The sequence below is a fragment of the Lissotriton helveticus genome, chromosome 10 (genome assembly GCF_964261635.1).
Source record: "Lissotriton helveticus chromosome 10, aLisHel1.1, whole genome shotgun sequence".
Classification (NCBI taxonomy): Eukaryota; Metazoa; Chordata; class Amphibia; order Caudata; family Salamandridae; genus Lissotriton; species Lissotriton helveticus.
The window spans coordinates 732,642,205-732,658,522 of NC_136071.1; the positions used below are offsets into that span (position 1 = coordinate 732,642,205).

Here is a 16,318-nt window from a genome sequence, read left to right on the forward strand (position 1 = left end):
AGGTCAATTCAAGGTGTTATTCTGTTTCAATGCAGCATGTGTGAAGACCACATGGCAGGTTTAAGAGCCCTAAGCTCAATAAATATGTGAGATTTCATGTAACCATTGAGACACAGAACTTTGCTTTACCAGACATCACCACAGATATAGAGTCTATATCACTATCAAGGCCCACTATCATTTTCTTGTTGGATTCTTTGTATGATGTTATTTAAACAGCTCTCTTACTGCCAACTCTAGCTTTTCAGTGGCTAAATATCTTGCGGACTATTCTGTACCCAGGTTTATTTGGTTGACTCCATTACGTAAGCACATCAAACAGGTCTTGTATATAGAGTTTATATTTATGTGTAAATATGCCACTGTAAACTCATTTTAATCAAGTACACACACCTTTAGCTGTAAAGTGCAACTAATAAAATATTGAGAAACAGAGGTGCACCTTAAACTTCAACATGGACAATATCAGCAACAACAAAATAAAGATTTTAAATACAAGTTATCCCAAAAATGAAACTTTATCTAATATTATTTTTAAAATGTAATTACGTGTATAATAAAAAAAATAACTAAACCAATACACAGTTTCAGCGTTTGTGCAGGGAAAAGAAGCAATTAAGGTTAACAATTCAGCTTAGATCCGCCTCAAGGCTTTTAGGGAGGCAGTCACTAAATGACACAAAGGTCTCAATCCAACTGGAGGAGGGGGTCAGGAGATCGCTATCAGTATATAAAAGGTCTGAAGGAAACACAAAATTAGATGCAACAAAATTGGCTCAGCATGACTAGCAAGAAGGTGGACATTAGGATCGTGCACACATCGCCTTCTTTTTTTCCTAACAAGATTCCAGGATGCGCCCTATCAAACTGTCCAAAAGTATGTTACCTAGGCATCTTGTTTAAGGACAACCTCTCCTTCTGCCCTGAATTGAAAACAGTCACCAAAGCGTGTTTTGTTGCTTGAAATTGTTATGGAGTATACACTGCTGCCTCTTTGAACAAGCACTGGCCATTCCAATAGGCCTGGCTTCTGAATAAAAGTGCCTTTTGGGTCATTGATACATTCAGGCACTATTACACATTCAGCCTGTCACTCAACTTTGCACTCATTCAACCACTCATCCATCCACCAACTCATTCTTGCATTCAGCCTTCGACACAGCCGCAATAAAACACGCAAACTCTACAACATATGAACGACAAATTAAAAGAACACAAATAGAAAAAAAGAAAGCATGCTGCATCTAAACACCGCGGCACATGTTTGCAATAACGAAACTTAGCAGGTGCCAGTTTTTTAAAGGCATTATAAATAATCTATTGTTGTTTTAAAGTTCCAGCATGGCGCCACATTTAAAAGCAATGTGTGGACTATTTTGAAATGGTAAAATAAAAAAACACTATGAACAGCAGCATTCCATAATGGTCTCCTGGTTTAAAGGGAGTGGCCACAAGGGACGAGGCGCACTGCAGATAAAATGAGTGGCAGCAGGCCAGCTGTTAGCACTTCTTGGCAAGCTGTAGTATCCTCTTGAGAAATATTAAAATAAAAAGAGGACAAGCAAAGAAATGAAATGGGAAACCTAAAAGGAGAAAATTGAAAACTAAAAGGACTGGTCAACCAAGCCCCTACACTGAAATGCAATCTTATTCAGATGGATTTACATGTGTGATCAGAAAATTCCGTTAATCACAGGGCAAGAGGGCTGAGAACTGATGTGGACTAAACCAGTACCCAATGCCGTGCTATGACATGGTTGGAAGCAGAGTGTAAATAATATACACAATAAACGTCAAGGTCTAGCAGGAAGGGGACTTGCCTGTGATATCCTCGTGAACATGAAGGTATCCAAAGATACTGGAAGTCACCTCATCCACAGTTTATCTTTGCATGCTTTATCATTGGTGTCCTCTCCACATTAAGGAAAGTGAATTCCATCGTGCTGGACTCACCCAGTCCTGGGAAGAGTTCCTGATAAATCTTGACAGGATAGAAGTAGGAATCCAGATAAATTAAGAAAAATAAATGATGAAGTGTGTTACCATGAACTGTGAGTGATTAGATCTTTGGATACCTCCTTGAATCAAGAGAAGAGCACATGCAGTTCCTATTCCTGCTAGACCTTAGCACTTGTGTATATTATTTGTCTTCAGGAAGGATCTGCTTAAATCTTTTTTCCTCCCATTCTGCTTTTTTGTACACAGTAAAGTTGAAATGACAGTCAGACAGACCAATGGCAGAACAAAGCTGACTCAAAGGCCCTGTATGTACCTATATGGAGATATAGATTTCTATATATAGATGTAAGTAGTATTTAATGATTTTCTTTATTACAAGATCCTGGAAGTTAGCCAAGACAACATTGTAGTAAGAATTATTACAGCACAAATCGTCCCACCCTATGGTCTGTCAGAGGCAGTAACCAACACCAAAAGTCTTCCCTATAAAAGGTTATCTTTGATATTTCATGGGACAACACACCTATCTGTAGGCATTAATCCATAGAAAGTGCTGAAATGGGTAAACAGGATGTCAATGAGTACCATGATGTGAACAGGCTCCACAACGGCAATACCAATAAATGCAATGCCAAAGTATGCCATAACCGTGTGACCATATGAAAATGTCAATGCTCATAAATGTAATGTTAATATCTATGCCTGCACTACAGTGATGATACTTGCAGTAGCAATGTCAATGTATGCCATAATCCATGTAGAAACGACAATGTTGTTACCAGTAAAAGCGAGGCCAATATATGTCATGACATGGGAATGCATAACTATGTGAATATTGGTCAAAACAATACCAATATATGCAATGACAACTGTACACAAGCTATTGAGAATGTCGATTAAAAAGGACACCAGTGACTGCCATACTATTTTTAGGAGTTCCAATGAACTCGCAGATTGCTGTCGGAGTAAGAGACACATGGTCAGACAGGCCCTGGGACCCACCCCCAAGCTTTTGAAATAACAGGTCACAAGTGGGGCCTCTCTTAACCCAAAGATAAAGGCATGCCCTGGAAATACCTTGATCCATTCCACAGATAGATAGTTGCACCAGAAACAGGTCCGCAACAGTTGGCCCCAATAAAACAAGTTAGGCCAAAGGCTTGCATTCCCCAGCCATGCCTCAAAGCTAGATGCCCCATGCAGATAAAAACACTCAGACAATCAGGATACGACATGCACACCACATATAGTGATTACCCGTTCCTCATGCCGGACATCTGGCACATACACACTGGCCCACACTAACTCTGCCCGAGGTCGAGAGCCATCTGTGCCCTTATCAGATACCCGAACCTGTTAATTGTGACTGTAATACCTTATAAGAATGCAGAAATCGTTTTATGGTACTTTACAAGATATATAAAATCAGTCAAAACTTTGTACATGGAGAGACTTTCCTCAGACACATTTGGTCTTTTCATTTCTTTAAGGTATATTCATATCCGACCGACAAAACAACAATCCACTATTTAAATGCCTACTGACATTTACATATAGCTTTCACAATCAATATGTAAGGCCCATTGCCTTTATCGTACCTTTTCATTATACACTTTCAAGCCGTATCCCTGGCTTGTCACCATAACTAACTCAAGATCACTGTACTGAGGGGGTAAGCTTTCCACAAGACAACCATCCACCATACTGTCATAAAATTATAAATCCTTGAGTGTGGGGATGGACTATTATGCAAAGTTGAAGAAACCCGATGACCCATTTACATCACAAGAGGTTGCCAAAGAGAAACATGCCAGGGTGTGGGGCTTATTATGGTCTCAAGGGGTCTTTGGAGGGGCGGGAGAAATATAAATTTTTGTTATGAATCGCTGCTGCAGGTTTCCTGCATGGAACAACGAATGGTGTGTTGATGTTTTGTTACTATTGAAAGCACATAAAATATATATATATATATATATATATATATATATATATACACATACATACATATACTCCTTTTGCCAAGCTCCCCCCCCCCCCGATTGAGCGCACTCGAACACAAGACCAAGGTGGCAAACCTTTATTCCAGGGTATAAGCGAGAAGCAGCAGGAAGTTTCAATCAGACAGCCATGCACACGGCCAGCCTGACGCATTTCGAGGATCTTTCCTCTTCTTCAGAGGCAGTCGTGGTTATGAATACGTGCTCCGGTCTCAGTCCAAGAAAGCCTATTTACGCCCCCAGATGGGCGGGTCAATTGTCCCAAGGCATCCTGGTCCTTGTAGTCCCGGAATTTTTTAAACCATGTATGGTACACCCCCTACACATCCTTACCCCTTACCCCATCCCTATAATCTTACACTACCCTGCACGACCCCCGACACTACCCTAAACCCTTAAACACTACCCTACACTACTCAAGCACCACACCACTACTCTAAACCCTAGTTCACTACCCCCTGCACGACCCTCCCCTTCCACCATTCCGCACCCTACACTCAAACGCTACTTAAACAAAACACTACCCTGAACCCTAATACACTACTACCAGCACGACCGATACACTACAAAAACACAACACTATCCTGAACCCTAACACTACTCCCAGCACGACCCCTACTCTACCCTAAACCCTAACTCACTACCCCAGCACAACCCCTACACTACAAAAACACAACACTACCCTGTACCCTAACACTACTCCCAGCACGACCCCTTACACTACAAAAACACAACACTACCCTGAACCCTAATACACTACTCCCAGCACGACCCCCTACACTACGAAAACACAACACTACCCTGAACCCTAACACTACTCCCAGCACGACCCAATACACTACAAAAACACAACACTACCCTGAACCCTAACACTACTCCCAGCACGACCCCCTATACTACAAAAACACAACACTACCCTGACCCTTAACACTACTCCCAGCACTAACCCTACTCTACAAAAACACACTACATCCCCCTTACCTCACTCTCCTCCTGGTTCCTCTCTCCTCCTGGAACCTTCCTCATGTCGTCTCTGATGGGCGGTGCACGTCATTGTGAGGAAACAACCTCAGTTTCCTTACAACGACGTGGATCGTTTCCTTAGAAAGCATAGCATTACTTTGCATGCGTAGTAACCACGCTTGCGACGTAACAACTTGCGTACTAATGGTACGCGTTGTAACAATGGTATGCGCAGTTTCATCCGCGCAGTAAAGGTTGTTTACCTTTATCTAATGTTTGTCTACATGTTGTTTGTACAATTTGTCTGACCCTCAACAACTCTGTACAAAGATTTTTCGCATTGTACAGATGCCTCTGTAATTCCACTGGTCATTCTCTGGCAATCTGTACCGCCATTTTTGAAACCTTAAGTTGGTTGAAGTGTATGCTTTTTCATTCCTCTCCAAAACACTTTGTAGTCGATCGTATTTTTCCCCCGACCTCTAAAGTCTGCCATTTAACCCCTTTGTCGCGGCCGCGATTTCGCAGCAATGCGGCACTTCCGCAAAATGGGCAGGGCCGCGTTGGACGTTCGCAGCACCAGCGAGGTAGTGCTCGCGACGGCCAACAGCCGACGGCAGCAGGGAAGTGGTTAAGGTTAGTTTTGTTGACAGCAGTCTTGTGCATTTTTTTGTGAATATTCGCAACCGTGTTTAAGAGTTGCTGTTTATGTAGCCTGCGTGGACCGCAGCCTTAGTTCTTTCACTAAATATGTAGCTCCTTGTCACCCTGTTTAGTTTAACCCTCGAGTGCGTTTGTTGATCCAGTCTGTCACGTTTGCAATACCAACTCAACAGAAGCAGAGCTCTCAAATTGTAAGATGCCTTAAGAGTGAGAACTAATAAACATACTTGACGTCAACACAAGAAGTGAAATGAGAGAAATAGTAAATATATATATATATATATATATATATATATATAGAACACCAAAACCTTAGTAAAGTGGACTAGAGTCTAATAAGATTTGTGGAGCAGCACTCTTATTTATCAAAAGTCGCTCCTTAACAACTAAAATTACCTGTAGAACGGCTCCCTTTGCAATCTCGCAAAAGGTGCGAATGAGAATTATTTATTTAGTTGCCCCACCCATCTCTCCAACCATTTGATTCTCAGGAGTGAGCCCCTATGGGCATTTTTTTTTTTTTTTTAAACAAAAAAATAGTTTTACAATGTTCCATATGCAGACCATAGTGCTGAAGAGTATTGTTTCTGACTTAACCAATTAAAGGTTTTTTTATTAAACAACTATTAAATTTTTATTTTGTTACATTTATTATTAGAATACCTTCATAATATTTTTTTCAGTGAGAAAAATTGTATTACTCCCAAAGCCAGGCTTACAACCCAGAAAAAAGTAACATAATGGGGGGCCAAGGCCAGTAGGTCAAGGGAGCCGCGAGTTGAAACAGTTTGGGAACCACTCATGTCAAGAAACGCAGCTTGCAAAACAATATGCAAATGCTCTCAACAGGGCCAAACTAGAATCATCACAGTGAAACCCCCCAGGGTTTGTCAGAGAAGGTGGCCAGAGTCAAAACCCATTACTACTAGGGTATTCTGTATAATTACATGTAACAAAATACCTGCCTATAGTGTGTTACACAATGTGATAAACAACTGCTAAAGGCTTCCTGGCTTCAACATACGCTTTCCACTATTAATCAGCTAGACCAACTGCTTTGGCCATAAAGATTTACAATAAGCAGCCCTATGGCTTAAGACATAATGATTCCAGTGCATCAAATAGACATGTAGCTTGTAAACAACTTAAGCCTAAAGTTTAAGCTTTTCCACAGGGAAACCTCAGATACACAAGTCAAAATTAGAAATGAGCATAAAATTACAGTTAGCTAAGCAAAATAATATCTCTCCTAAGACGCACTAACAAGGATTCTTGAAGAGCTAGCCTTCTATATCCATGGTTTATTACACTGGGTGACCAACACCACAAACATTGCCTACTACTGTAATTTGTGAGATTCCATGCAAAAAGATATCTGTAGGCTTTAGTATAGAGTAATAACAATCCACACCTAAATGCCTAGTGGCTTTAACATATGTTTTCACAATAAAAATGTCAGGCCTAGTGCCTTTATCTTAATATTTGACAATAAACAGATCGGGCTTATAGCTACGATCATTGGCTTGCCTCCATAACCAACTCAACTACTGCTGTATTCAGTATAAACGTTGGCACAAGCCAAAACATGCAATACAAGCAGTCTTTTTAGTTCAAGCACATAATTTCAGCCAATTAAATCCTGTATTCAGGAGAACCAACATGTGGATGGACCCTAAGCCCCTCTCTCAGCAGGACTCAGAAAGCTCTTTTTTGTTGAACATATAAGGTCAGAAGACAGTTGCTCTGTCAAGTCAGACCTACAAATCCACAACCCTGAACTCTCAAACACTAAACATAACTGTGAAGTATAACGCTAATGACTGTCCTCCTCCCAACTGTGTTACTGCCAGAGAAAAACAAACACTGTAGATAATCTAGTTATCTTAAGACACTGTAATAGCATTACAAGGTCATGTGTGTGCCTCTGAAAGCCCAAGAAGCTCAGGCTGTTGGATAAATGACCATAGCTGCATGGAGCGCATGCACTCAACTTCTGCCCATTCAAACATGTACTCCTGGCTTCCAACATATGGGTGGAGCCAAAGCCCTTTACCTGGTAGTGCTTCTTAAAGCCCTTTTTACGTTGATCACAATGTCTGTAGACAACTACGCTGTCAAGTCAGACCTACAAAACTGTTGTAGTTCTTGCTATAGTGGCACCTTGCTCCGACTAGCACAGCAGCTTATACACAGAGCTCTCTTACAAGACATACACAAAACTGCAAATAAACATCCATAGGGGTTAAGTGTGGCCTAAGACACTACAGTCAAATTAGACCTTCCCTCAGGATACTCTACTGGTTCCGGGTAAAAGAGAAAATAATTCAACACCCTTTGCATATTCCCCAAACCCCTGTTAAAATGCAACCTGATACGACCTAATTAAGGTCTTCCAGACCTACCATTCATCAAGGCATCTGCTATTGACCGCCCTAAGGCTTCTGGTCACCCCATCTAGGCACAAGATACTGGTGGCAGATTTTCCTTGATAGTAAAGAGGCCTAAAAACACAACTTTCCCATTCAGCTTATGGCAAAGTGCATCAAAAAACACAAGAGCACTTGATCATGGCCAATTGAGTCTGTACCATCAATCCACCATCAGGGTCAAGGCTTCTTTTTTATAGGAACTTGAATTCTAAGAGGCGTGTTAAGAATTTGAACTTCACACCACCTCCCACCCTTGTAGAAGGCATTGCTCTGTGTCATTTTATATGTAACCACTTCTGCTAGTTACCCTATAGCTTGCAGCATTACATTTAAGTGCCAAATGTGTGATTATCAGGTTAAGTATATAATATAATTACCTGACAATCGCTAAACAAAACTTCTTTAATAAAGGCATGACTTTCCCTTCTCCACCCCCAGTATCTGGAATTCCAACTGGACACAGCCGGCAAGCTCCAGCTCTCCTACACTCCACGAAGAAATTGAAGAGCACATCAAAGAACACCAAGCCTGCAAGTGACTACATCAACCCTGGATGTATGGTACAGGATAACTGATACCATTATCTCCACGTCCTACAAAACACCCCTGTCCTGTATCCTACCCCTCCCCTTGCACGGCTCTGTGAAGCTTTACAGGCAGGTTCATGCCTTGAAAGTACTCAGAGAAACACAAGTTCCAAAGAGTATTTTGCCCGACTTCCTAATTCTGGTACGATGCGGTGCTGAATTTACTTAGATTATCTAAAATGCACTACCATTGTGCCTACCCGAAGATGTACGTAGTAAACAGTACAAGTCCACTAGAAATGGCATCAAAATCATGTTTATACGAAAAAGACACAAAAATGAACCATGAAAATCGAGGAAATAATGTCCTACATTCTCACAGAAGGTTTTCCAAGGGTTATCTCACCCCTTCAAATAACCTTTTGGCTGATGGCATGTGGCACTGCTGTTTTCTTTTTCCAAAAGTATTTAATTGTGCATGTTCCCTATAAATCAATCACGAAACCAAGAGAAGTATTAGAATAGATTGCCTTATTTTCTTGAATCATATCAGCAGCATATTATCAACAAACAGTAAGGCCGCAAAGGGTTGCAAGACAAACAATAAAGTAAACAAAAAAGCATGGGGTCTAACTCCAATGGGGGGGATAATAAACATCTCTGAACCCAATAAAGTATGTGCTGCTAGAGACCTCTTTGCCTTCTGATCAGATAAAGTCTTTTCCACGGCCAAGTGTATCTAACAAGCCAAGCAGCGTTTTCTTCCATGCTAAACATAAGAAGCTTTTTGAGAGTCTCTCTTGAAAGCCTTGCTGAAGCCAAGCAGATGACTGTTTAGTCACTAACCCCACAACATCTCTAAAGTCAAATAGAAGACCGTGGAGCATGGTTATTTTGACTAATCCCACAGCATCTCTAAAACCAAACAGGATAAGCCTGTTGGGTCTGTAAACTCACAGCATCTTTAAACCCACACACAATAAGCCTATTGGGTCCGTAATCTACCCGCATCTTTAAATCCTCTAACCCCACTGCATCTTTAAAGTCAAACAGAAGTCTATGGGGACCCGAATCCCATAGATTCTTTAACTCCCAAAAGAAAACTCCTATTGGCCCAAATCACCCAGAATCTTAAACGGCCCTAACCCCACTGCATCATTAAAGCCAAACCAGAAGAAGCCTATTTGGTCCCAAATCCAATAGCATCTTTAAAGCCTCTAACGCCACAGCATCTTTAAAGCCAAAGAGAAAACTCCTCTGGACCACCGAATTGTACATATTTATAACTTCTTACCTCACAGCGTCTTTAAAGCCAAATAGAAAAGGCTTATAGGGTCCAGAATCCCACAGCATCTTCACAGCTAACACCACAGCATCTTAAAGCCAAGCCAGAAGAAGCTTACTGGGTTCCTAATCCCACTCCATCTTTAAACCTACTTACCCTACAGCATCTTTAAAGCCAAACAGAAAACACCTCTGGGGCACCGAATGGTACATAATTAAAACTTCTTACCTCACATCATCCTTAAAGCCAAACAGAAAAGGCTTATGGGGTCCCAAATCCCACAGCATCTTAAAGCCAAACCAGAAGAAGCCTACTGGGTTCCTAATCCCACAGCATCTTTAAACCTTCTGACTCCTCAGCATATTTAAAGGCAAAAAGACGAAGCCTATTGGCTCTGAATCACACAGCATCTCCAAAGCCAAACAGAAGAAACTTGTTAAGGTTTCCCAGCCAGCTCCATCTGCAACACCTCACCTGTTTTGAAACACTGATCTGTCCTCTGTACCTTTTGCCAAAATGTGCCTTAAATGTGAAAAGTAGGATCAAAATGGAGCTTCAAACCCCACTAATCGGGGGCATGCATCTCTGGGGCTGATGAACACTTTTTAAAAACCTTTCAAAACCAGCACAGGAAAAATAAAAAATAAAGCATCACTGTGCAACCTTTTCAAGGGAGGCGGTGCTGCTTTCAAGTAAGAAAACACCACCCCCAGTAGAATGCAGAGAAAACAAATGTTTTACTTTCAGAAAAGCAGCATAAAGAGTTAACCTTCAACCATATGATAAAATCACCGTACAAAGCTCCCGTTGGGAATTCAGCATATTAAAAATGGTATTTGCGCACTGTAACACCCAATATCCGAGGCGGCTTCTTCTATATATAGCAGTCCTAGCTGTGCATTAGTCATCGCATTGCATATTCAGGAGCCTGCAGCCCTGGCACATTCTTCGCTGCGCTCAGGGCCTGCCTGCTGCGGCTGCCCGCTCTTACAGTGTACCGACTCTGCGCTGCCAGGCTCCCTGGCATACAAGCCAGCTGTGCCTGAATGACCATACATGGCTGACCTGCCTTTATCACACCAAGGTCTCTGGGGCGACTCTGCTGTGCCCGGGTAACAATGACTGGGGAATGCTTACCTTACTACCCTGCAGGCCACACCGTGCTGGCTGCCCTCATGCTGGTGCAACTTAAGCTGCACGGGCAGGCTGAGCTAGAAGCAACCCCCTCTGCCATGCACCCTCAAGCATAAGCCTGCATTTCTGCCAAACTGATCACATCTGCCAACAGGCAAAACAATTGAAATACACCCATGGTTCGTGTGTGGTGTGTTATGTTTTGCCCTTATAGCAGTTTGGTGTAGAGCTTGTCGTGGTTGTGGGTTTGCCGATGTGGAGTTTGTTGGGGTCCTATGTGTGAAAGTGATCCTGACATAAACAGTGCGGTGTGGAGTGAGCATATGGTTTTGCAACAATTCACTTAAGCGAGAGAAAGGGACCTTGCATGTGTCTACTTAATCCATTACTGCCCGTGTTTCTGGAGTGGCTTAAGTTAAATGCAGGTGTGGCTTCCATGCCACTATGCTAATCAAGACCTGTACTTCCCACCTCTATCTTTGCCTAACACATGATTCGTTTTAAGCCAGTAAGCGTCTTCTCACGAGAGATGACCGGCTCAGCTTCACCTTGCACTTCCATCCCGCTTGGTTTAGTCTGTAACATGCTTGATGGGCCCACACCCCATAACGAGGGCAGGCGGGCCCGCCACAAAGGATGGGCTGTTGGAATTCCAAGTACAGTATATGTTGGGCTCGAGGTCTCATTAAGGCAGACACTCCCTGCCTATTCCCCAGTATCATTTCTGTACAGTCCCATGATTAGAGAGCTTCATTTAACAAAAAAAACAAAAAAAAATGCCAGGGTCCAAAGTTATATTCAATTAATGTCAGTGTGCCGAATAGCAGGGCTGTGTAGTCTCGACTCCATTCAATGCTTCGCCAAACACTCCCAGCCCTCTTAGCTCACCCTTGGAAGTCCCTCTTTTCTTTCTTTGTCACCGTTTGTCTGTCTTTCCCTTCTTCCTTCACTCCCGATATTCTGTTTCTTCTCTCTTGCTCAGGGTCAAAGTTTGACAAGGAAAAATAAGTGCCAGGCATCACAAGTGAGTGCCGGTGGGTCCCACCTGCACCTACCAGCTCAAATGAATCACAACTCATGATAAAGCTTAGAACCACCTGCTCTGACCCTACACGTCAGACTCCTCCTCCTGGTACACTCTTTACTTAAGATCTGGAAGCTCATGAAGTAACCACATTTCCTCCTAATAGCCCGTCTGCACACTGAAGACAACAATTCTCAGTTGAGGTTGTTTCTAATGTCTGAAGGACCAACATGAAGGCAAGAAGTGCCCCAGGCATATTGTGACACATTGAAACTCTAATACAGATTTTCTAAATAGTCACCATTCAACAGCAAGAAAGCAGGCTTCAACGTACAGATAGCTTCCTAAATTTAGCCCGACCATACATCTTAGTAGGGACTTTCCTTAGGACTCTTGAGAATAATAAGGCCATGAATGCAGGTGGGAATTGCCATCTCCTCTATCCACCGTACAGGAAAGTCCTTTTGATACAATCTGTGCTTGTGATGCCCTAGCGTAGGATTTCACTGCACTGCACTGCTCTCCCTATAAACCACAGTTCAATTGGAAGGATGCGTTTGGGCCAAGACAGTCTACCCATGAATACAAAGACGGCCAGCTCTGCCACCAACACGCCATTGGTCTCTTGTGCGTGATTCTTCTCAGTTAACGAACACCGATATTGCCTTCTCTTCCCAGTTTACCAGTCTTCTTCACACAGTCCGTTCTTGAGGTCACCCCTGATGAAGGTACGCACACATCCCACTTAGCGGCCTACTGAAGTATGAGGCAAGACAGCCTGTGAACGAAGGCATAGGTAGTCGCCTACTCCTGTCTCCTGACTTGGTGCAGTCCGGTTTTAAAGGTCCAAGAGCCAATGATGAAGACACATATTGCCTCTAATGCCACCGTAAACACCACTGTTCTGTTATTACTGGCATCGTTTATATAGCGCTAAAAACTAACAGGCAAATAAGCGCTGAATTGAACAGGCATTTTTTGAAGCACAGACGCTCAATAAAAGTAATGAATGCCTGATGTGCCCTCCATGGTCATGTTTTCACCGCCCTCGAGAGCCTACGACAGGCTTCTCCCAACAAGTAGCTCTCCAGCTACTGCAAGTAGCTCTCCTATGCGCGATCCAGCCTACTAAACTAGAAGCTTTTGCTTTGTTGAATTAGTATATGTATACCAAAATTGAAAGGTGTACATTCAAGTGTGTATTTTCAGATCCCATAATATCAAAAATATATTGAAAGCGGATATTTGAATCATAAATCACGCAGCACTGGGAATATTATTACAAGTGTTAGGTCCAGGGTCATTGTAGCTGTGGGTGTTATGTATTATCCTTGCAGAGGCATTCCAGATTCGCAAATATTTATTTTTTTACATTACTGCTTGCAATGCTGCACCTACGTTATCACAGTTAGTAATCGTGCATACGATCTGGATGGTTTTTATTGAACATAAGTAGCTCTTGTTAGCGAAAAGGTTGGGGACTCCTGGTCTATGATGCATGCACAGATTGCTTTCCGTGCCACCCCTCTCCGGGTCACAGTTGGTACAGTCTGTGCTGAGCGCTAGACAGCTGGTGAATGAAGACAGAGGCTGCGTGCCCGCCTCCCAGCCACCCACCCACCGCTCCCTCAAAGTGTTAAAGGGGAGAAGACAATGTCACCAGCGGACCGCCTCCTCCCGCAGCTAAGGAAATTGGCAGGAGCGGATTGTAACTTCTGGCCGCCAGCCCTCCGAAAACCGTTACAAAAAAAGATTAATACACTGAAGCGCCAAGGCCTGCCCTGTGTTTTTTTTCCCCCCAGCGGCTTGTCTAGGGCTATTGGGACGTTTGATTCTGGTGGGTGTCTGCCCCAGAGTGAAATAAGAGTGCATATCTCAATTAAAACAATGACATGAGGAACAGAACTACAAGAGAGCGGATGTTTTTCACAGCACTAGCTCGTAACGACAATGAATACAAAACACAGAATCGCGAAGCAAACCTGAATAAACCCGACATGCGACAGGGTAACCCGATTCTCTCATAAAAAGACACTGATCTCAAAATGTCCCAATAATATTTCCAAATAAAGGGACTACATTAATAAAACACATGCTAAAATCTGAAATGAAGGTCCCAAGAACACACGTTCATCCTTGCAGACACGGGCAAGTGAAGCAGCCATGGATGAACTACGTGCACACACCTCCCACAGACAGCAGACACAAAAAGAAACAGGGAGCGGCGAACAGCTGACAGGAGTAGGGATGTAGGGATGGCAACAATGTAAGGCCCAGCTTTGTGTCAGGGGGAACCGAAAGAGCCACACAGAAGGGGTATTTGGAGATTCATCCCAGTGAGGCAGGTGATGAAGGCGCAAAACTAGCTAATTTGCATAGTCTGTGAATATTTATTACCCTATAGATTGGAGAGGGGATATTTGCAGGTATGTCCTATAGCCTTAAAAAGACACAGTGGGAAGCAGGACCACTCAAGCCCCCTAATGAGTAATTTACACACACAGAGGGTAAACAGAAGAGGGCGAAAACAGCCACAACCAGCACCCTGTGGAGTATGTAAAGGGGAAGAAATATCCTACCCATGAAAAAGGCATAATACAAGAAGGAGCACTAACAACTGTATATTATGCACAGCCAGCACTGTATGTGAGTGGCGGATTAAGTATAATAAGCGCTTTAAGGCCTCATCAAGGGCAATAAGCGCTATAAAACTGCAATTACAGTACAATCAGCCAACGGAAGGCGGAATATTCTATAACCTAAAGGTCTCGGTGCAAGAAAGAGAATCCCCAAAACGAATAACATACGTAGCAATACGAACTGGAAAGGATTAGCATTAGGGCCCACACGAAGAGAGCGCCGAAATACCCTCAATAACCAAAACGGCTAGCCAAGGGGCGACAAGTACCCCACAAACTTGCACGGTCCATACACAGTTGAGGATAGAAACCGCCTCAGTGGTTGTGGTTCTAACATCCCCAGCTAAAGGCCGTACTGTATGGTGGGAAGCAGTAACCTCTAAACACTGCACACACAGACACACAGTGAGGTTGAAATCACAGCAAATCTTGTAACACCGAGCACCACAAATGCACCACTGCTGATGAAAGGAGTGAGAGACAGACACCCTTGTCTGCTCAGACAAGGCTTGACAGCGAGTACCACTAACACACCCCGCATCCCCGTGCAAAGAAAGGGCGGCAGTGCATGCAGTGGCATGGACCATACCCTGCATCTCATTGGAAGGGGAGGACAGGGACAACATACAATTGCACAGGCAGTGCACGGTGGAGACGCTATGCCTCCTCAGTGGGAAGAGTGGCAGCCATGCACCTCCAGTGAGCACTGCAGGGCTGCCAGTGCACGGATGAAGGCCCTTGCACACACATCATGCCTCGCTGCAGCAGGGGCGAGCTCTGCTCCCAGGCCCCGTCCTCCACGAGCTGTCAGCGGGAGCCCCCCTCCCTCTTCGATGCCCAGGGATGGAGAGGCGCAGGGGGGGCGGCGGGGGGACCCTTACCTTCGGACAGCTCCAGCTCCAGCTCGGCCAGGCGGGCCCGCACCTCCAGCGGCAGGGACACGGCGGCGCCCGTGCTGTCCAGGCTCCGGTCCGCCATGCCTGCGGGGGGCCCCGGTGGCCGGCCTCCGCTCCTCCTCTTTGTTCGGCGGCCGCTCAGCTCTGCATGGGGCGGAGGAGGAGGGCGGGGGCCGAGGCGAGAGCCGCGCTGCGCGCACCGAGCAGGGGATGCACTGATTTCCCGTCCGCCGCTCTCTCCGCCGCCCCCGGGGGCTCGTCCTCACTCCAGCCCCGCCATGGCCGCGCGCCCCGCTCCCGGGCCCGGCTCGCTCCGCTCCAGCCGCCGGCGGTGCACCCTCCTCTTTGGTTCGCGGCGCTCGGGGCTGGGAGAGCTCGCGCCGCTTCTTCCACACGCTCAGTCGTCCCGGCTGCTGGAAGCGCCCGCTGCTGCTGTCTGCGCGCGAGGGTCACGTGACCCCGCCGCGCAGCGCCACCTAGAGGCCAGCGCCGGACGCTGCCGGAGGAGGGGGCTCAGGCCGCGGACTGCTAGGGGCTGAGGGATGAGTCTACCAGCAGCATTCCCACGATCAACCTGCTCTGCACATTACAACAGCACCGGAGATGCTGCAGGTGTGTGCATCTGCGAGGACCACCCTAAGTCTGCGAGACCCAGTGTAGATTTAGAAGAAATAACGCCTTGGGCACCAGACTGGACTAGGCACTAAAAGCAACCCTAGCAAATGTTCTCAGACCAACTCTCATAATATAGGGAGTAAGCACCTCCACTGCCAAGTCGGTTGGGCTAGAAGTGTCTTCCCCA

At 44.6% G+C, this 16,318-nt stretch overlaps 1 protein-coding gene across 8 annotated transcripts in view; it reads right to left on the reverse strand.

The window, feature by feature from the left end:
• DIP2C (DIP2 acetate--CoA ligase C (putative)) overlaps nucleotides 1-15,949 on the reverse strand; it is a 1,026,208-nt gene extending 1,010,259 nt beyond the window's left edge. For 7 of the 8 annotated variants that reach the window (XM_078663289.1, XM_078663292.1, XM_078663288.1 and 4 more), the window contains exon 1: nucleotides 15,502-15,949. In XM_078663289.1, the coding sequence (XP_078519415.1) occupies nucleotides 15,502-15,598 (97 nt within the window). In that variant the 5' untranslated portion in view covers nucleotides 15,599-15,949. The remainder of the gene's footprint in view (nucleotides 1-15,501) is intronic. The other variant, XM_078663290.1, reaches the window with a different exon arrangement.
• Between the last annotated feature and the right edge of the window lie 369 nt (nucleotides 15,950-16,318).